Here is a 20,500-nt window from a genome sequence, read left to right as displayed (position 1 = left end):
ATCTAAATTTTGACCCAAATCGACCAAAATGGCAAGGGGTTACATCACGATTTTTATCAAAATCGGGTTCGGTTCGAAAATCAAACCTTTTTTGATGATTTTTTTTGAATATCTCGGGCAAATAAAGTCTGATTTTCAAATATTATACCTTTTTGAATTTGTATGCTTTCTGGCGAAAGTATGACGTTTGAAAACGACATAACTCCGCCGCTGATCATGGCGAGATTATGTCGTTTTGAAGCGACATAACTCCGCCGCTCTAAAAACGATATATCTCCGCGCTCTAAAAACGACATATATCCGCGGAAGATATGACGTTTGAAAACGACATAACTCCAATTTTGGACTCGTAAGGATCAGTACTATCGACTGGCATCAAAAAATAGAAAATATAAATTTTGACCCAAATCGACCAAAATGGCAAGGGGTTACATCACGATTTTTATCAAAATCGGGTTCGGTTTGAAAATACAACCTTTATTGATGATTTTTTTGAATATCTCGGCCAAATAGTGTCCGATTTTCAAATTTGATACCATTTTGGACTCGTAAGGATCAGTACTATCGACTGGCATCAAAAAATAGAAAATATAAATTTTGACCCAAATCGACCAAAATGGCAAGGGGTTACATCACGATTTTTATCAAAATCGGGTTCGGTTTGAAAATACAACCTTTATTGATGATTTTTTTTTAATATCTCGGCCAAATAGTGTCCGATTTTCAAATTTTATACCATTTTGGACTCGTAAGGATCAGTACTATCGACTGGCATCAAAAAATAGAAAATCTAAATTTTGACCCAAATCGACCAAAATGGCAAGGGGTTACATCACGATTTTTATCAAAATCGGGTTCGGTTCGAAAATCAAACCTTTTTTGATGATTTTTTTTGAATATCTCGGGCAAATAAAGTCTGATTTTCAAATATTATACCTTTTTGAATTTGTATGCTTTCTGGCGAAATTATGACGTTTAAAAACGACATAACTCCGCCGCTGATCATGGCGAGATTATGTCGTTTTGAAGCGACATAACTCCGCCGCTCTAAAAACGATACATCTCCGCGCTCTAAAAACGACATATATCCGCGGAAGATATGACGTTTGAAAACGACATAACTCCAATTTTGGACTCGTAAGGATCAGTACTATCGACTGGCATCAAAAAATAGAAAATATAAATTTTGACCCAAATCGACCAAAATGGCAAGGGGTTACATCACGATTTTTATCAAAATCGGGTCCGGTTCGAAAATCAAACCTTTTTTGATGATTTTTTTGAATATCTCGGCCAAATAGTGTCCGATTTTCAAATTTTATACCATTTTGGACTCGTAAGGATCAGTACTATCGACTGGCATCAAAAAATAGAAAATCTAAATTTTGACCCAAATCGACCAAAATGGCAAGGGGTTACATCACGATTTTTATCAAAATCGGGTTCGGTTCGAAAATCAAACCTTTTTTGATGATTTTTTTTGAATATCTCGGGCAAATAAAGTCTGATTTTCAAATATTATACCTCTTTGAATTTGTATGCTTTCTGGCGAAATTATGACGTTTGAAAACGACATAACACCGCCGCTGATCATGGCGAGATTATGTCGTTTTGAAGCGACATAACTCCGCCGCTCTAAAAACGATATATCTCCGCGCTCTAAAAACGACATATATCCGCGGAAGATATGACGTTTGAAAACGACATAACTCCAATTTTGGACTCGTAAGGATCAGTACTATCGACTGGCATCAAAAAATAGAAAATCTAAATTTTGACCCAAATCGACCAAAATGGCAAGGGGTTACATCACCATTTTTATCAAAATCGGGTCCGGTTCGAAAATCAAACCTTTTTTGATGATTTTTTTGAATATCTCGGCCAAATAGTGTCCGATTTTCAAATTTTATACCATGTTGGACTCGTAAGGATCAGTACTATCGACTGGCATCAAAAAATAGAAAATCTAAATTTTGACCCAAATCGACCAAAATGGCAAGGGGTTACATCACGATTTTGATAAAAATCAAACCTTTTTTGATGATTTTTTTGAATATCTCGGCCAAATAGTGTCCGATTTTCAAATTTTATACCATGTTGGACTCGTAAGGATCAGTACTATCGACTGGCATCAAAAAATAGAAAATCTAAATTTTGACCCAAATCGACCAAAATGGCAAGGGGTTACATCACGATTTTGATAAAAATCAAACCTTTTTTGATGATTTTTTTGAATATCTCGGCCAAATAGTGTCCGATTTTCAAATTTTATACCATGTTGGACTCGTAAGGATCAGTACTATCGACTGGCATCAAAAAATAGAAAATCTAAATTTTGACCCAAATCGACCAAAATGGCAAGGGGTTACATCACGATTTTTATCAAAATCGGTTCGAAAATCAAACCTTTTTTGATGATTTGGAGATGTTTTTAGGGAGTCCTTAAATGTCCTTTGAAATGTACTCTTCTATTGTTCACTGTGCCACAATTATTCTTACTGTGTAATAATAGGATCTTAAATTACAGATTGTTGTGTCCTGTTTAGCATCTTGACAGGCCCCGCTTCGTAGTACACTGAGCGGGGCCTGGCAATGATGCCGTAGATTCATGTCTGGCATTTTTCCACTCAAGCGGGGCCTTTGCCTGGCTGCTGTAAGTGCGAGAGGAATGGCCATAGTGTTGTCCGTGTATTGGCAATGTGTGATCGCCAACGTTGCCGAATTCGCCGTGGTTGACGTCTGTTAACGGGCGGCTTGATTAACAATACACACATATGTATGTAGATATGTAAATTACATATGTTAATTCCTAAATTATGTTAAATTAACATTCAGAGCGAAAAAATTTGAATTTTCCACAGGATTGAAATGACTGAAAAAGTGATATCAAAAAATCAGAAGCAAGAAACTTACCACTTAACTTAATATAATATATAATAAATCACACAGAATTTTTGCATTGATGTATATTTTACCAATTGCCATACCTTTCCTTATCATTATGATTAAGATAGGTAATTAACTTATTAAATTTGATTTATTATCAGTTGAAAAAAAAAACAATACATATGTTTTAACTTGCAGCCATATAAATTTTTATCGTTAAAAAGTTGTTTGGCAAAAAACAGGTATGGGGTTATTAACATCAAGCTTGTCTTATCTTGTCGCACGTACATTCAAGTGAAGAACTTTTACTACCGAGTGGGCATTATTTCCAGGGCTGCGCTCGTCTTTATTATTTTTATTTTGAGAAGTTATGCGAAGACAACTTGGTAACATCTCAGTATTTATGCTATCGTCTTGAAACTATGCCTAGGTTGCAGAAACAGGTCGGATCAGACTGCTATATTATATGGTTGGGTTAGGAACAATATAACGAGCGAGTTTCCAGAAACTTGAAGACATAACAAATATTTGGCTCTAATAATTTTGGATATATGATTAAAAAAGCATGTCTCCAAATCGATTTGTATCGAAATTATGAAAACAGAAAAATACCTTCATTTTTCAATTTCCATTTTTATTTACAATCTATCTAGCGATAATATGTAAATTATATAATATAAATAGTTGCATGGGGTTTATGTGTGTTGGCAAGAGGAGAAGGTATGGAACGAAAATTATAAACTATATGAGAATATTTATTTAATATTTCGAGACTTGTAGTTTCCGGACTTTGCTGGAGAGACACAGTTTATCGATCTGATCAAAAAGATCGGGTCGAACAACTTCCTCCTGTAATTATTCTACCCACTTTCAATGTGTACTGGGTATAAAAATGGATTGGAAAATATAGTAAAAATTATAGATCTTATTTTTATGGTCTCACAGAAGGGCATGTCATAGAGTTAGAGTTCCCTTCAGTTATGTGAAAAAGTCGGCCCAAATAAAAGCCGGTCAAAGTGAATGTACAATTATACAAAAACGAATTTACGTAGATACATATGTTTGTATCTGTATCTAAATTGATGTGTGATGTATCTATGTGTGTGTTTGTGTGTGGCATGGCTATTGTGCAAGAGAGGAGAGCACACGCTGAGCTGTTGCTGGTAAAAAGAGATTGAAACTGGAATTGGAACTGGAACTGGAATTGAATGAGAGCGCAGAGAAATTGTGAGTACGTCTCGAGCTGCAGATACTTGAAATGTCTGCGGATCAGTTGGACTCAGGCAGAGTGAGTCGACGGATTGACTAGACTGGGCTCTGTTTCTATGCAAATTACTCGAAATATGCAATTGCGGAATTTACTTGGAATCGTGCTGGGATGTGTGCTCCTGGGCGGCGGCTATTGTTCCACAAATGTGCCACAAAATGTGCTGCTTCTCGTCGCCGACGACGCCGGCTTCGAGATGGGCGCCTATCTGAACAAGTACTGCCAGACGCCGAATTTGGATGCGTTGGCACGCAACGGATTGCTGTTCAACAACGCGTTTAGCTCGGTGAGCAGCTGCAGTCCGAGTCGCGCCCAGCTGCTCACCGGGCAGGCGAGCCATGCCAGCGGCATGTACGGGCTGCATCAGGGCGTGCACAACTTTAATGTGCTGCCCGAGGTGAGTTCGTTGCCGAATGTGCTGCGGGCTCAGAGCGAGGGACGCATCTTGAGCGGCATTATTGGCAAGAAGCATGTGGGCGCCGGCTCCAACTTTCGCTTTGACTTTGAGCAGACGGAGGAGCAGCATTCGATCAACCAGATCGGACGCAACATAACCAAAATCAAGGAATATGCGCGAAAGTTTCTGGCACGGGCCAAGAGCGAAGCGAGACCCTTCTTTTTGTTGATCGGCTTCCATGATCCGCATCGCTGTGGACACATTACGCCGCAGTACGGCGAGTTCTGCGAGCGCTGGGGCAGCGGGGAGGAGGGCATGGGCACGATACCCGACTGGAAGCCCATCTACTATGACTGGCGCAATTTGGAGGTGCCCGCCTGGCTGCCCGACACGGATGTGGTGCGACAGGAGCTGGCCGCGCAGTACATGACCATCTCGCGTTTGGATCAGGGCGTGGGATTGTTGCTGCACGAGCTGCAGGCAGCGGGATTGGCGGAGGAAACTCTTGTAATCTACACCTCGGATAATGGGCCACCTTTCCCGGGCGGACGCACTAATCTTTACGAGCATGGCATTCGCGCGCCGCTGATTCTCAGCTCGCCGCAGCCGGACGCTCGACGTCGTGAGACAAGCGCCGCCATGGCCAGTCTCCTGGACATATATCCCAGTGTCTTGGATGCCTTCCAGCTGCCGCCGCCAAATGGGACACGCTTCAGCGGCCAGTCGCTGTTGCCCGTGCTGCACAAGGAACCGGAGCCAGTGGAGAGCGACGCGATCTTCGGCAGTCAGAGCTACCACGAGGTGACCATGGCCTATCCCATGCGCATGGTGCGCAACCGACGCTACAAGCTCATCCACAATCTCAACTACTGGGCCGATTTCCCGATCGATCAGGATTTCTACACATCGCCCACATTCCAGCAGATACTCAATGCAACCATCCGAAAGCAGCCGTTGCCCTGGTACCGCACGCTCCGGCAGTATTACCAGCGGCCCGAATGGGAGCTGTACGACATCAAGGCGGACACCTTGGAGCGCATCAATCTGGTGGACAAGCCCAAGTATAACGCCACCTTGAAGCAGTTGCGCCAGAAGCTCTTCAAGTGGCAGGCGGAGACCGAGGATCCCTGGCGCTGTGCCCCGCACGCTGTGCTGCAGGATCAGGGCGTTTTCAAGCAGGACCCCGTGTGCTTGACCCTCGGTCACGAGGCGCTGCAAAGGCCCCAACGTAAGCTGCTCACGCAGTACGAGGAATATCTTGTAGTCTAGCTGAGATTAGGGGTATTCGATACGATCAAGTATTTTATGAATGTTCCAAGTACATGCTCACTTTTGTATTTTGTCTTATCTCATTTGAACTAAAAATAAACTTTTGGTGCTGATAAGCCCAACGCCACATGCCTATATCAAATATCAAATTGTTTTACATTTATTAGTCATTCGCGGACTGGATCGACGGGGCCAATGACAAGCTATATTGTTCTGATAATTCTGATATTATTGGCAGGTACATTTTTTTGCAATCTCAAGAGAACCCTAAACTTATATCAAATGAATTCGGTAAAAACAGGAATATTATAAACTGTTGTTAGGACGACATTAGAATCTTCTGAAACCAAGATAGATATGTATCTAAAAAAATTCTAAGAATTATATATTTTTACGTTGGAAAAACTTAAAAAATGATTATTCTGCATTTATTAATAAATAAAACAAAGTCATTCTTCAACATGTCGAAGATTAAATATTTTGCAGATATATTAGAAGAATTTTGTAGCTTGATATTGTAAAGTTTACTGAAGATAACTTGATAAACAATGTTTCCATGAAAAGATATGTTTGAACGATTTGCCTAAAAGAGCTATTGGATATATAGGAAGATCCTTTCGATATTGAAAGCATTTACTCATGGTAGAACTAGAAGAACTTAGAAGTTTGTTTAGGATCTCTTGAAAAAACCAAAAAAATATCATTTTATGGTAGCTTCAAGACGTAGTGCTCCGATATTGATAGGATTCAGTTTAAGAAAAATATTAAAAATAATAAATAAAGAACTTGGTCAAGATATTTTGATTTCATAAAGGAACATAATTTTTGAGCGAATGTTCCTAAAGCAGCTTATGATATAGTTATCCGATTCATTCATTTCCTACATATATAACCTGGAACTAAGGATCTATAAAAACTTTAATGATGATAATTTTGAACATCAGAGATTAATTGCTGAAAAATATTTTAAGCAGAATCCTAAAGTAGCATTAAAAAAGCAAAAGTTTTAAAAGTTTCTGCTTCTTTTTTAAGTTAAATCTCTATAAAATGCGTCTTTAAACATAATTAAATTACACAGTTTCACAAATTTAATACACATATAATTTCTTTTGCCTATTTCATAATAGAGAAACTTACAAAATGATAAGCTTTCGCAATCTCAATTTCGCAACTATATTTAGAAATGGTTCTATCTTTGGGCCAGTCAACATTCAAGTTCGCATCCCATTCAAGATGAATTTGCCCACACATAAAAGGTTTCCCCGGCTATGGTGGCATGACCTCAACGGATGATGTTGTGCGCAGGGGGTGTTGCGTCACGTTTCAATGCCATTCCGACTGGGGGGTAGCTCGGATTTGGGCGCAATGTCTGACCCATTGTGTTTGTGGAAAATCGAAAATTTCAATGCCTTGCTTCTTAGTTAGTTGGCGCCGTCGTCGTCCCGTTCCCGTGCAGCATCCGAGTCAATGTTACGCAACATGCACATAAAGACCTCGGAACTGGGCCTGGGCCAAGGCCAAAGCGGATGACTAAGGGGAAAAGGGGCGGGGGATTGAGGGCAGCTTGCTTTGGGGTAAACATGCAAATAACAAAATGCAAATTGAGTTTTTCTCTGTTTTTTTTTGTTTTTTTTTTTTATGATTTTGAACGAAAGACACATTGAAAATTAAATGTATTCAATTTTTGTTTTTGCATAAATTAGGGCTTCAGTTTTTAGCGTAATTATTATATATAATTTGTTGTATTATTTGTATGTAGGTATGTATATATTATTATATATATATATTTATTTATTCCACCACACAAATGCACAATTACAATTATTATTGTTTTACTCTTTCCATCATGAATGCATCAATAAAACATTCGCCGTCGCGGTCTGAGCCAAATTGTCTATATTGGGGGCCGCCGCCTGGAAATGTTCGGCAAATGTCGCGAGTTTTATTTTCGCTTTTGTAAATTTAAATTTTGTTTGCTCATTAACTAATTTATTATCAGTAAATATATATAATTGTGTATACGTTTGCCTATATACATTCGTGTATGCATGCATATCGCTTGGTATTCAACAATCTAGATGCTTGACTCTTCTGCTTTTGGATACATTTATATTATATATTCTTCTAAGCATTTATTGTTAGTAAACTCTTTTTTGCTTTTGGTTAGTAATTCGTTTTTGCTATGCTTCGACTGACTTGACTGGTTTTGAGTTGCCGCTTATTTTAACAGTTATTATCAACGTTTTAATATCAGTAATTATTTTTCTCAAATTTTAACTAGTTAGATGCTGGTTTTGCTTTTAGGAGGATTCTGTTACGTTGTTCATTACTTTGCTGTTATTATTATTATTATAAATATAGTTATTGTTATTATTTGTATTAACGCTGCTGCTCGGTATAAGTTATAATAAATATATAATAATAAATATACATGTAGATAATATGCTTAATAAATATATATATCTATATATATGTATATATATATATATTTGATTTATATAATAGTTATGTATATAAATAACAAAAAGAAAAACAACACACATAAAAAGGAGCAAAAAAGTAGGATACAAATTTTGTTTTGTTACATCCTTGAATTTGAATAGTTTTTTTGTTTATCGAAAAATTGTACAACGAACGAACGATTAAGACAGATTTCCCTTCAGTTAATATGCCGCCTTAAGGATTAGAGTGTGGGGAGTATTGTTTTTGCACAAATATCTGAGTAAAGGGTATACAATAATTGTAGGTATATGATTTAGGTAGGTAGCATTTGGTATATACTATATAGAAATTGCCTAGAGAGCGCAATGAAAAATTAATTAGAAATTACAACAATGAACAATGAACGAGAAAGCAGAAAAATCTCAACATATCTATGTAAGTGTATGTAATACGGATATCTAGCTGATTAATATGTTGGATTGACATGTTACCAAATTATGTTTTCTCTTTCTTTTTTTGAAACATATTGCATATTCAGTATGTGTATTTGCGTATCTGCAGAAATCGAATTCAAAGTAGACGCGATTGCTGACATTCTTGAATTGGAAACGCATGGAAAGTACTATGTTAATTTAGTAACATTGTAAATTTAGTTAGTAGTACATACATAATTTAATTATAATTAATAATTCGTAATTATTGTTTTGCCAACTGGTAAGATTTCGCATTAAATTTTGTTTGCTATCGTATTTTTTTTTGTTTTTTTTTTTTTTTTTTTTGCATTTACTGTTTCAATTGATTTTGTATGGCCACGTGAATGTGCTGTGCTAGCTAAGCCGTAACCGTAACTCTAACCATATTAATCCGCATTTAACCATCTACGTAATGTATGTTTTTGCATTTAAGCAATGTGCCAAGCTGCACGCCGCATGACGACGACGAAACCAACAATCATTCAGTTGAAATATTCTCAATACATGGGGGTTTTAATTGCCATTGGGAAGAGGAACCTGCACCTGGACATATGACTGAGGGAAGTAGCCGGTACGGCCATTGACGGCACCTTCGTACCAGTTATCGTCGACGCGATTGAGTAGCGTGATAATGTCGTTCTCCTTGAAGCCCAGTTCGCCGGGATTCTCTGGATCAAAGTCGTACAGGGCCTGGCAGCAGGGCTGCTGCTGGCGATTTGGTGTGACGGCCATTGACTTGGCGGGCGAGCGCATCGGCGAGGGCAACGGCGAGGCGCTCGAGCTAATGTGGGACGGCGTGCCGTCATCAATGAGGCCGCCGCCACCGCCGTCCAAGTTCAGATCGAGCAGCGTCTTGGGCACAAACTCATTGCGTGGCCGGCTCTCTGCCTCGGCGCGCTTCTCCTGTAGCGTTTCCTGCAGGCCACGCAGCACATCGGCGCATTGAGAGTGAAAATCGTAGAGTGCTTCAGCGAAGGTCACGAGTTGTGAGACATGTTCAGTATCGTTCTCCAATAGATTGAACATGCCCACTTGGGCCAATTGCAGTGACTCGGCAAACTTGTCCTCAGCACCACGAATTTCATCATCTTTGGCCTGCCGACGACGCTTACAGTCAAAGTCGAGACGCCGGCCCTGCAGCTTCTTTCGATGGTGCATGACCTCCTTTAGGTCTTTGGTCTGCATATGATGCAGAGGCTCCAAAAAGTTCTGCTTGATGTTGTCGTCCAGCGAATACTTGACGTCGGCCATTTGTTTCAGCGCTTCGCCAAATTCGACGAGCGCCTGCGCGAACACGCTGTTGTCCTCGCCGAGCTTCTTACCATAAGTCAACATGCACTCGGCCAGCAGACCCTCGGGCTGTGGATAAGTATTCGATTTCGCCTGTCCCGATAGCTTCGATATGCCCTTGACGGCGGCCATCTTAGCCCGTGCCGTTGGATTTGGCTGCAGAAACTCCTTGGTCTTCAGCTGCAGCTCCTCAACCAGCTCCACGGTCACATCCGTCTTACGTTCCATATCCATAAAGTCCAAATCCAATTTGGTGCCCTCCGCACCGCCCATTTTCTCCGTCACATACTGATTCGCTTTGTTGATCTGTTTCTTCAATCCGGCGAAAGCCATCGTGCTGCCTTTGCTGTTGATGTTGCTGCCTTTGCTGGTGCTCTTTGTGTGGCTTGATGTCAACGACGCGGTTGCTGTGAACGGGTTTGAGTTAGTTGACTTGCCAGTTGAAATGCTTCAATTTAATTAATAACCCATTGATTAATAATAAAATTTAATTTCATTTCTCTGCCCAACTATGCGCTACGATTCTATTTTTAACGTCTGGACAACTTACGCGCCGTGCACTTTTCTGTTTGGGGGTGGAAACGTTCGATTCTCGATGCTGGGCGCTATTGGGGCAGGGGGAGCTGACACTGACTGAGGCTGCGACTGGAAGAAATTGTGGTAAACGACAGTCGGAATAGATTTATGTATTAATTTTGCACTTTCACTCGTTTCGTTTGCGCTGCACGTTCTGTGGTATATCTTCACTTGCAGCGATGACACTTCTTCTGTTTTTTTTTGTTTTATTTCTCTGCTGGCCAAACCTTGGAGTTTTGTCCGACGATTGGCTGCGTAATGTTTGAAGGACTGTCGTTACTACTACTAATCTCCCACTGCCTTGTCGCTGGTGTGTTGGACGCGGGGGTCGTTTTTCCTCTTCGTACTAAATCGATTTTTTGCTGTGTACAAAAATTTTAGTGATGCAAAAAACATCGATACCGATGCCTTGCACGAGCTGCTCATTATGCGTTTACAGAATGATACCATGTTAACTAACAGTACCATTCTAGTTTAACAGACATGCAATAAATAGGCCATTGTCAACCGACATTTCATTTGAAACTGTAGGGAGGCAAAAAACATAAACAACACAAATATATGTACAATGAAGCTTAATTAGATTTTCTTTTACCCATTATGGTGTAACTTAGGGATTGAAGCAAGCGACTTGCCTCGATAATTCAGTAATGAATTTTTAAAAGTGCATTTACATTTTCCGTTTGCGCCACATCATAAGCTGCGCGCCTTAAACAGAATATTCAAATATTCTGTTAATCACGCTTGCCGCTTTTAGCTTACAGCTGTCGTTCTGTAAGTTGGCGATAGCGCCACCTTGTGGGCGCCACATGTCTAAAAGGCATCGCAAAAGGACAAAAGTTTTTCCAAAAGTCGTGTAGGGCTTTTGCTGGAACCGTTTCGTTTGAAAGGCAAGTTTAAACTTAGAAAATGATTATATTCATATATGGCATATAAATACCCTTAAGATATGTTCAACTGAAAGTTTTGGAGGTTGCCAGACAATAATTATTAATTCAGCTGTAAAAATTTAAATTTCTGAAAAGTAAAAAAAAGTAACGGTGGGATTAATGTTAAGTTAACAGAGCAGTAATGTTTATAATTTGTTTGTGTTGTTTATCAGTTTGTATGCACATATGATTCAATGAGATTGTAGATATATCAACATCAAACACCAAAAAAAAAAAAAACAATTTTATCAAAAATAAGATAAAAACCATTAAGCATATTTTTGGTATCTTTAAAATGTTTGTAGACGTTTTATATGTATTTCATTAATTATTTGTATTTGTAGCTCAAAAACAAATAATTAACTCTACTGTCGGTAAATAGATTTGTTCTTACATGTATATCTATTAGATATGTTTACATATTGAGTTTGCTGAATTTCGCAATGTTTGCGCAATTCTTAATTAATTTTTGCTGCAAAACAATGTGTTCTTTATATCTTGTTGACATTTGGGTATAGTAAAATTATGAATCACTTGCTAAGGTGTAAAATAAACTCATTTCCAAGGTAGCGCATTTTTAACTTCTTTAAATAATTCACAATACCAATACTAGTATAATATCTTAAAGTAAATAAGTATAATAATAAGAATGTATTTAATAAAATAGAGGAGGGAAATTATTGATGTAATTTTGAACAATATATACCTGACGTCTTTTGGTGAGTCGGCAGTTTTTGGCGAACTGCTCGGTTTTATCTTTATAAATAACCCCTAGAGGGGATTAGTCTACAACATTTGATAAACAAACATTAGAGCATGTAAATCAGTTCAATTTCCAGAGCGAGACGGCGCGCTGATAACAAACGCAAATTGTGCATACTTATGTGTATATAAGCCCATTCCAATGCCTGACCAGATATTAGTCTCTCCGAAACTACAACGACTGAGATCCGCACTCAGAAGAAAACGAAATCGAATCGCTTTAGAATGAAATTCGCAATTGTCTTACTCGTCGCCAGCATTGCCTGCATCAACGCACAGGTGGTAAGTACTCGTCACACCTGTTTGGCCTTAATCTAACAGAGACATTTTTTGCAGGCCATTAGTCCTTTTGCGGCAGCCAATCCCTTTGCTGCAGCCTATAATCCGTATCTGAATGGAGTATTCGGTGGAGGAGCTGCTGGAGCTGCCGCTCCCGCCGCACCCGCTGCTCCGGCAGCGCCTTTTGGCGGCTTCTCCGTCTCCGCCTTCTTCCAGTCCATAGTGCTGCAAAAGGAGGCAGATCGTCTGCTCAATCAGCCCGACTTCCCCGCTGACCTGGCCGAGCGTGTCGAGAACGTGCTAGCCGATGCTGCGCTGGGTTTCGCCAACTGCACCAACGCCACGCTGCCCTGGCTGCAAATCCGCTGCGTCAAGCCCGCCCTGACCAGCGCCAAGAACGAGCTCAAGCTCATCGATGACGAGTGGCAGGCACGTCAAGCGGCCGCCACCACCACGGCAGCAGCACCAGCAGCAGGCGGTGCTCAGGCCTAAGTCGCCTTGTGATGGGATATTCCATTAAAAAAGAAACTAAGTGCAATACACCAGCATAGATTCGATATACTTAAATAAAGATTTTCAAAGCAAACTAAGCTACAAGTGCACATCATTGGGCTGGGCTGGAGCTGTGTCCTTGATCTGCCAGGGCAGAGCATGCTTTGATGTGGCCAGTTGCCGAGTTGCTCAACTGTTTTGCATAGCTGGACTTTATTAAATTTCCAGCTATTACGAAATTTACCAAAGCTTCCAAATACTTTTGCTGCCGTCGCATCCCCAATTGGGGGTGTTAATGTTGTGGAGCTGTCCTCGAAAGGACTTGACGCATTTTGGCCAAATATTTGAATTCCTTCACATTATTTGTTCGTCTTTGCGGCATTTTCTCTCTGTCCCAGCCTTTTGCCGCTTTTCAATGCCAGCTCTTTTATGGATTCATCAATTTTGCCTTGGCCATCATGTCCTGCCCTAAAATGTTTCCGGTGCATGATTTTGGGCGGCAATTGTTGATTTATGTGGCCAATGCAGTTTCAATTATCATTGTCCCTATTCATGTCCTGTCCTTGCAGTACCTAGCTGCCCATTGTGCCTGTGCACATGAATTTTGAGCATTAAGGAGATTAAATGGTTTGGCTTAACGAGCCAAAGATTTGCCGCAAATGGCCAAAAGCTTTGGTCCATGGCAGATTGAGCCAAATGACGCATACGCCTCGTTGACGTTCCAAATGCGGCAAAGCACATTCAAATTCAAATTCAAATATGTAATTAAATGTAAATTTTGAAACAGCCGCTGGCCATGTCACATACACACACACACACATTTATATATTTAGGATGACAAGGCGAATTACAAGGATCAAGGCGAGTGCAAAGTTTTGTCACTTAATTGAAATATTTGCCCCAAGATTGAAACTTGCGTTCTGTTGTTTGTGTCATTACAACACAAATATGTCAGTGTGTGTGTGTGTGTGTGTGTGTGTGTGTGGCATGAACTTTGCTAAGTTCTGTTGTACCGCCAACCACGCCCATGCACCGCCCATTTCCCGGGCCGCCCCGCCCTGCTGCTAATGCAAAAGTTGACGCATGTCGGGCGCTTAAAAGAAGCGTACCAAATAAAAGCAGGCCAAATATATGCTAAAATTGGTTTGCAAAACAAAAAAACAAAAAAATAAAGTAAAATGAAAGAGAAACATGACAGCGAGCGAGTCCATAGGCGCATGTATGTAAATTTGTTTTCGGGCCTGCAAAATTTGCGCCCCAAAAAGCAGGCAACAGTTTTTTTTGCGGCCTAGCCAGGACGAAGCGCGCCTGGTTGCTCGTTGTCATTCTGGTCAAAACGAAGTTGGCCATTAAATGTAAGTTGCCTGGCGACTGACCAATGCAACTGTGACTCACATCCGCTTGGGCACATTTGTGTGTGCTTTTCTCACCTGATAATAGAGCTGTTATATTTACCTGTTAGTTATATGCATGCGCGATTAGCTACTTGTTGTATTATTTCCGCTGCCCGCTGATAAGCAATTATATCTGGGTGTAAATTCTTACACGACCATAAAAACTTAATTGGGTTAAAGCTGTTGACAACGGCCTTAGCACACGTTGTCTTTATCTATATATAACCGATGCCATCTGCGACTTTGAGAGTTGCTTTCCAGTTGCCAAGTGAACGCACACAGAATATGTCGACTGCCACGCTGCTTGTGATCTCGGTTTTGGTCTGCCTGGTAAGCATTGCATTCGAAGTGTTCCACAACAATGTAAAGGATTCCCTTTGCCACGCCAGGTGCAGGCATACGCCCAGCAGGTGGAGGTGCCCATCGAGGAGACGCTGCAGCGCGGCGCAATAGCCATGGACACGCTGCGCAAGGCACTCGACGAGAAGCTGCCGCCTAGTGCAGAGGCTCATCAGGAGGGTTCAGAGATCTTGGCCAGCTTTCAGCAGAGCCTAAAGACTTGCGAGGCGCAGCTAAGGAAAAACCAGTTGGTCTCAGAGTACAATACGTGTGTCGGCACGTTTCAGGGCTTGGCCCTGGCCTCGATTGGCGAACTGGCGGGCCAGCACTGGGCCAAATCAGGCGCATCACGTCCAACTCTGTTCTGGTAAGGATGTGGCGCAACATCTAACTGAAGTCATGTGCCGGAGGCTATAAATAAATGCCCAATCGAGCGATTGGCCACGTTGCAGCATTTCTCTTTACTGGGTCTTGGGTGCAGGCATTTCTGCAGTTGGCGCAGTTTGGCAACTGTTCGAGCTTGAGATGATGTGTAACCAAAAGATGAGAGCCATCGAGTCGAGTGGCATTGTCAGAATCAGCACTCGGCGGCTGGAACTGATGAACTTTTGCCCAAATTGCTGACGGGCTAAAATTTTAGCTCTGCTCGCTGCTTTGTTGTATTCTAATTAGACAGTCGACTGTGTGTGGATGTGTGGGTGTGTTGGTGTGGGTGTGTTGGTGTGTGCGTGCTCATTAGACCAAAAGTGCGGGATGCGTTGGCTGGAGGACGTGGGGGGCGGACCGTGTGCCAAATGTAACTGAGTAATTATCATCATTAAACGCCAGACGAGGCAGCCAAAGCAAATAGCGACATCCACATCGTCGAAATGTGTGCCAAGGCAGATGAAACAAGCGGGAATTGAAGGCGTGGAACTGGCAGCGGGCGTGGGCCCAAGACTCAAGACTCAAGAGTCAGCCCTTAATTTAAGTGGGCGCCTTAGCCTTGATAAGCTCTCATAATTTAAGACGTCGCAATTCTGTAAATAAATACACATATGTGCAAAGTAAATTTCGCCAATCCGCTGTGCTTATAAATTATTAATTAGTGCGTTAATGGAATATGTTCTTTAATTAGAGAAAGGTTCACTATTTTCTTATATTTTTGTATCATGATTTGATAGTTGCTTTTATCCTTTTTTTTTTACATTTTTGCGCCTTTTTAAGGCAATTGCTAAGGAATAATTTGTTAGCTTCCTAGGCCTTTGATTCTGCCTCTGAAGTGGTTTCTGTGTCCCCAGCGGGTGCATCTGGCTTGGGCTCATCCGTGTTGCCAAGGACGCAGATGGGGCACTGTAAATAAATTCCATAATTCTATGTAGCCAAAGTGCTCAAATTTAAAACTAATCAAGGACAGATACCTTTTCCTTAAGCACCAGTCGGTACTTGGGATGGCTTATGCAAATAAAAAATTGAAATATTTAAAGTTCAGTTAATACTTTTGCCTGAACTTACCTAATGCCATAGACAATGGGATTGTAGACGGCGCTGGTCTTGGCGAATGTGGCGCCCCAAATGGTGGTCAGTGGCGTCAAGCCCTCGATCTTGAACAGGCCAAAGTAACAGATGACCAGATACGGCGACCAGGCCATAAACCACAGTGAAATGGTAGTCAATGCCACCTGAGCAAGCAAATATAAATATTTAAACTGATTACAGGGAAAGTTCTCATAGCCAGACACAGACAATCGAGGTACTTGTATCCGGTTATGGGAGCTGACCGCTTATGGGAGTGTTACAAGTATATTAATTTCAAATAATTTAAATTCTCTTCTTAATAATTCAAATGCAGTTTCTTGTTCTGGCACGCAGGTAAGCAACAAAATCCTTCCTCAAAATTTGTGTCAAAAGTTTAACTATCAATTTCATTGGCATCTACACAAATATGAATAGGAGCTGATGGGAAGCTTTATATGCTGGCTTGAGCGTCTGTCCGCTTATCAGAGATGTTTTCAGCATTTTTTTAAATACAATCAGTGCGTCCTGTTATAGGAATGCATTGTGTATGGAAAATATTACAAAAAGCTCGCGTCAACGAAGTTTGTCCGGTTATGGGAGCTGTCCGCAAGGGCAGCTTCTACTGTATTGATTTTATTACCTTGGCTAGTTTGCCCTCGGCGCTCTTGTCGCAGTCCTCGGAGCTGCGCAAGGACTTGACGTTCATCTTCTTGGCCTGTTCCCGCATGCCCTTCTCGTGCGCAGCGACGGCCTGCAAGGTAGGGTATTAGACAAGAAGGGAGAGACACATGATTTTCTTACTAACAGCAATTATAAACCAGTAGGAATAGCATATTAGAAATAGTGGCACATAGTAAACGAATATCGAGTAGACAATTAGATAGGAGCGCGGATTCCACTGCCGGGTCATGTAGTCAATGCTGCAGGCGGTCAAATTGCCCTCGGGCACATAGCTGCTCCAGCCGATCAGGGGCATTATGGTCCAAAACGTGGCCATTAGCCAAATGAAAAGAATCTTCATGATGGCCAGCTTGATTGTCATGGGCGTTCCGTTGATGCCCTTGACAATGACATTGTAACGATCGAAGGCGATCATGCACATCGACCAAATGGAAACGCAGCCAAACATCGAGCCGCAGACCGCGTATATGTCGCACCACAGGGGCCCCAGGATCCACGTCTCATAGTAGAAGTTGACGAGCATTACCGGCGACTGGGAGGCCATCATGCAAAAGTCGGAGAAGGCCAGATTCAAGACGAGCAGATTCGCGGGCGTGCGCAACGACTTGGTGCCGCCAAAGATGTAGACAACAACTCCGTTGCCACAGCAGGAGATGATCAGGATGACAAGCGTGAACAGACCGAGAATTTTGCTCATTGTCGGATCCATTGGCGCAAAACGGCTCCAATACGGATTCACGAGGTGCGCCATGTCCGGCAGCACCTGCAATTTGAATTAGATAAAATATAACATATAGAAAAGGGCCAGCTTTTTTTTAGCCTAATCCACAAGTGGAACTGCGGGCTAAATGCAAACGCAGGAATGAAATGGAAGAGTTATTCTGGCGACTCTGAAACAAGTTTTTAGTGTATTTTAATATGCGGTCTTTTTATTATACAGGGTCCAAAGTAAGTCCAGCGTCCGCATCTCAATAACATTGGGCTGAAACATATAATTTTTTCACATATTGTCGATGGGTTAATAAATTTTCATAAGCCAAGCTTTCAATCATATTTTTCTGTATTTTATTTACATTTTACTATAAAATATCAATTTTAAATAATTTAAAAGGGCTTCAGTCAATCAGGAGTGCCCAATTAGGAGATGCTCTGCGAAGCTGTCTAAGAAAAACAGCCTAGTTTCCTTTTCAGTCGAAGACTGTACCTGCAAATCTTTTCTCATATTTCGGGCGTGGTACAGAGGAAGGAAACCAGAAAACCAACAATTTTGCATTTGTGTATATCTTCTTGATATTATACGATGACGATGTTTTGAAGTAAACTCGATCTTATTGTGGACTAGCAGATCCAACGTTCGAAATTTTTAGCTCAGAGAAACGGACAGACAGATATGGCTAGATAGATTGGGCTTCTGATGCTGATATATATATTTTTTATTATTTTTTAATATTTGATTATTTATATCTGACTGTTATATACATTTGAACAAAACGATAAGGCTTTTTGTCCATTTTGTGTGTGCAGGGTGAAATGATTAAATTGTCGATAAAGTAGACCAAGGATCACTTATTTTGCCACATTCTAGAGATTTATGCCTCGTGCAAATTAATAAATTCAATTTGAAGTCAATAATGGTAATAATTTAATGTACATCTGAATTATAACCGAAATTGATGTAAATCCTACAGTATAAATATTTATATTCTGCAATGCTAAAAAATATATAAAATATATTTTATACTGTCTAGTTTTTGCAAAGCACTCCAGAGCACACACACATATAGCACAAACTCACGTTGTCCAGCACGGAGCCATTTTGGGCCGCCTGTGCCTCAAATCTTGGTCCAAGTCCAGAGCCCGACATGGCAACGGCGAACGTCTTCTCCATGCTCAGCTACCCGTCCGTGAATCGATGGCGCACATCAAGGGGTTCCCGTCTAACAGAGCTGGGGCCGCCATGCTACAGTGGCTTTTATAGGCGAGCATTTGAGCCAATTAGGCGCAGATCGATGGAATGGGCACAGGTACGACGAGCAGCTGTCATATCAAAGTCATCTGTGATTTTATTTAATAATCAACGCTTGAGCTATAGCTTTAAAATTTGTGCACAAGTCTTTTGGGGGGTTTGCTTAACAGTTTGTCATCTTCTGTGTGTGTCTGTGTGTATGTGTGCTCAGAGCTTGGCTAAGAACTTCTGGCCACATTTCTGGCAAAGTTTCTTTTTATTCGACATGGGCGCATTGATTGAGCACACCGAGCATGGTTTGATTAAAGAGGACTTTGAGGGATATTGCTGGCCATCGGCATTCATAGAATCGGGACTCTCACTGGAGTCCCTATGCTGATTCATAGTCTTATAATCCTGCTCGTTCTCGTCATCTGTGCTGGGCAAATCATAGCGCACAATGCTCACCTGTTCGCCAAGTATAAGCTGCTTGCAGCACTCTTTGATTTGGTAGTATGCATTCCTGAAGGCTTTAAGTTTGCGTGCCTAAGCGAGATGTTAGCCGATTAGAGATAGTTAATCCTAGTTAATCCTGGTCAACATACCGGTGATAGGTCAATAACCGATACAGTTTTGCCATTCTTGCCGTACGAGCCCAACATCAGCACATTCGAGGTATTGGAAATATGATTGGCATCCGCCCAGAGCAGCAACTCCTTGTATATATGCTCGTTCATAGTTATGATGTAGTCAAAGTAGTAAAAGTCCTGAACAGTTAGCTGCCAAATAAGGTATGTTATATAAAATAAAATCGTTTTTTTGTAATTACATTTACCAGTCGGCAAAAGTGATCCGAGCGCAGTCCGTGCTCCCGCAGAACGCGTAGGCATCGCTTGTGCGGCCGTCTGCCAATGTTCCAGGTACGTAATGCAGCACTATCCACCTCCCAGTAAAGACTGGTCTTCACCATTAGATTCTGCATGATCGTCTCTGCCATTGGCGAGCTGCACGAGTTGCCTGCGAAGGAGGTGGACGATGGAACTTGGGGGCCAACTATTTCTACAGCTTTAAGTAAATACTCACCCATGCATACGAAGAGTAGTTTCTTAAATGTCATTATATGTCTTTTTAATTGCTACGGAGAATTTGGGAAAAGGACTAGTAGTAGGATAAATACACGTTCACAGTGCAATAGTTAATATGTGTGTGAATAATTTTAGCTTGTTTCGTTCCAATCGTGACATTTGTCGAAAGTCTACTGAGTCGACACTCGGTCAGCTAACACGATATCAACTCGTTGGCGGTGTCAACATTTTCAAATTAACACAAATGAGCCGTGTCCCAGTTAATGTACGACAAGAAACCAAGCGCGACCTTAGACATGACCCGCCTCATGAACTCTGCTCTGCCCAGCATTATTCTCGCACCAAATTGCACACTCTATTTTCTATGATTCCTATGAGTGTGTTTGCGTGTGTGTGTGTGTGTGTGTGTGTGTGTGTGTGCGGGAGTGCACTTCTGTGCCTGTTGCTGCCCTTCTCACTGGGCTGTCCTTTGGGCTCTCTGCAACTCCACTTCATCG

At 41.3% G+C, this 20,500-nt stretch overlaps 6 protein-coding genes across 7 annotated transcripts; 3 read left to right on the top strand and 3 right to left on the bottom strand.

The window, feature by feature from the left end:
- Positions 1-4,229: 4,229 nt before the first annotated feature.
- Positions 4,230-5,940, top strand: LOC115764206 (N-sulphoglucosamine sulphohydrolase). The gene has a single exon (XM_030707096.1). The coding sequence runs from the start codon at positions 4,230-4,232 to the stop codon at positions 5,817-5,819; it is 1,590 nt and encodes a 529-aa protein (XP_030562956.1). The 3' UTR covers positions 5,820-5,940.
- Positions 5,941-8,362: 2,422 nt separating this feature from the next.
- Positions 8,363-10,948, bottom strand: LOC115764076 (endophilin-A). 2 transcript variants are annotated; one of them, XM_030706924.1, is made up of 3 exons: positions 10,726-10,948; positions 10,575-10,669; positions 8,363-10,431 (listed from the first exon to the last, which is right to left on the bottom strand). In XM_030706924.1, exon 3 carries the CDS (start codon positions 10,355-10,357, stop codon positions 9,248-9,250), a length of 1,110 nt encoding a protein of 369 aa, XP_030562784.1. In that variant the 5' UTR covers positions 10,358-10,431; positions 10,575-10,669; positions 10,726-10,948; the 3' UTR covers positions 8,363-9,247. The 2 variants fall into 2 exon arrangements, with proteins under 2 accessions (XP_030562784.1, XP_030562785.1); XM_030706925.1 differs by having other exon boundaries at positions 10,828-10,948.
- Positions 10,949-12,461: 1,513 nt separating this feature from the next.
- LOC115764152 lies at positions 12,462-13,160 on the top strand. The gene is made up of 2 exons (XM_030707027.1): positions 12,462-12,573; positions 12,628-13,160. The coding sequence occupies exons 1-2, from the start codon at positions 12,517-12,519 to the stop codon at positions 13,060-13,062; spliced, it is 492 nt and encodes a 163-aa protein (XP_030562887.1). The 5' UTR covers positions 12,462-12,516; the 3' UTR covers positions 13,063-13,160.
- A 1,564-nt stretch (positions 13,161-14,724) lies between these two features.
- On the top strand, positions 14,725-15,246 carry LOC115764153. The gene is made up of 2 exons (XM_030707028.1): positions 14,725-14,786; positions 14,846-15,246. Exons 1-2 carry the CDS (start codon positions 14,742-14,744, stop codon positions 15,164-15,166), a joined length of 366 nt encoding a protein of 121 aa, XP_030562888.1. The 5' UTR covers positions 14,725-14,741; the 3' UTR covers positions 15,167-15,246.
- Positions 15,247-15,908: 662 nt separating this feature from the next.
- Positions 15,909-18,885, bottom strand: LOC115764149 (opsin Rh2). The gene is made up of 6 exons (XM_030707025.1): positions 18,769-18,885; positions 17,098-17,736; positions 16,933-17,043; positions 16,290-16,456; positions 16,196-16,229; positions 15,909-16,127 (listed from the first exon to the last, which is right to left on the bottom strand). Exons 1-6 carry the CDS (start codon positions 18,859-18,861, stop codon positions 16,032-16,034), a joined length of 1,140 nt encoding a protein of 379 aa, XP_030562885.1. The 5' UTR covers positions 18,862-18,885; the 3' UTR covers positions 15,909-16,031.
- On the bottom strand, positions 18,869-20,149 carry LOC115764151 (low molecular weight phosphotyrosine protein phosphatase 1). Its single transcript, XM_030707026.1, has 4 exons — positions 20,002-20,149; positions 19,754-19,935; positions 19,524-19,697; positions 18,869-19,464 (listed from the first exon to the last, which is right to left on the bottom strand). Exons 1-4 carry the CDS (start codon positions 20,033-20,035, stop codon positions 19,147-19,149), a joined length of 708 nt encoding a protein of 235 aa, XP_030562886.1. The 5' UTR covers positions 20,036-20,149; the 3' UTR covers positions 18,869-19,146.
- Positions 20,150-20,500: the final 351 nt, after the last annotated feature.

Source organism: Drosophila novamexicana, unplaced genomic scaffold (genome assembly GCF_003285875.2).
Source record: "Drosophila novamexicana strain 15010-1031.04,08,12 unplaced genomic scaffold, DnovRS2.1 tig00000817-arrow-arrow-pilon, whole genome shotgun sequence".
Lineage (NCBI taxonomy): Eukaryota > Metazoa > Arthropoda > Insecta > Diptera > Drosophilidae > Drosophila > Drosophila novamexicana.
This window is presented reverse-complemented; position numbering and strand designations above follow the sequence as displayed.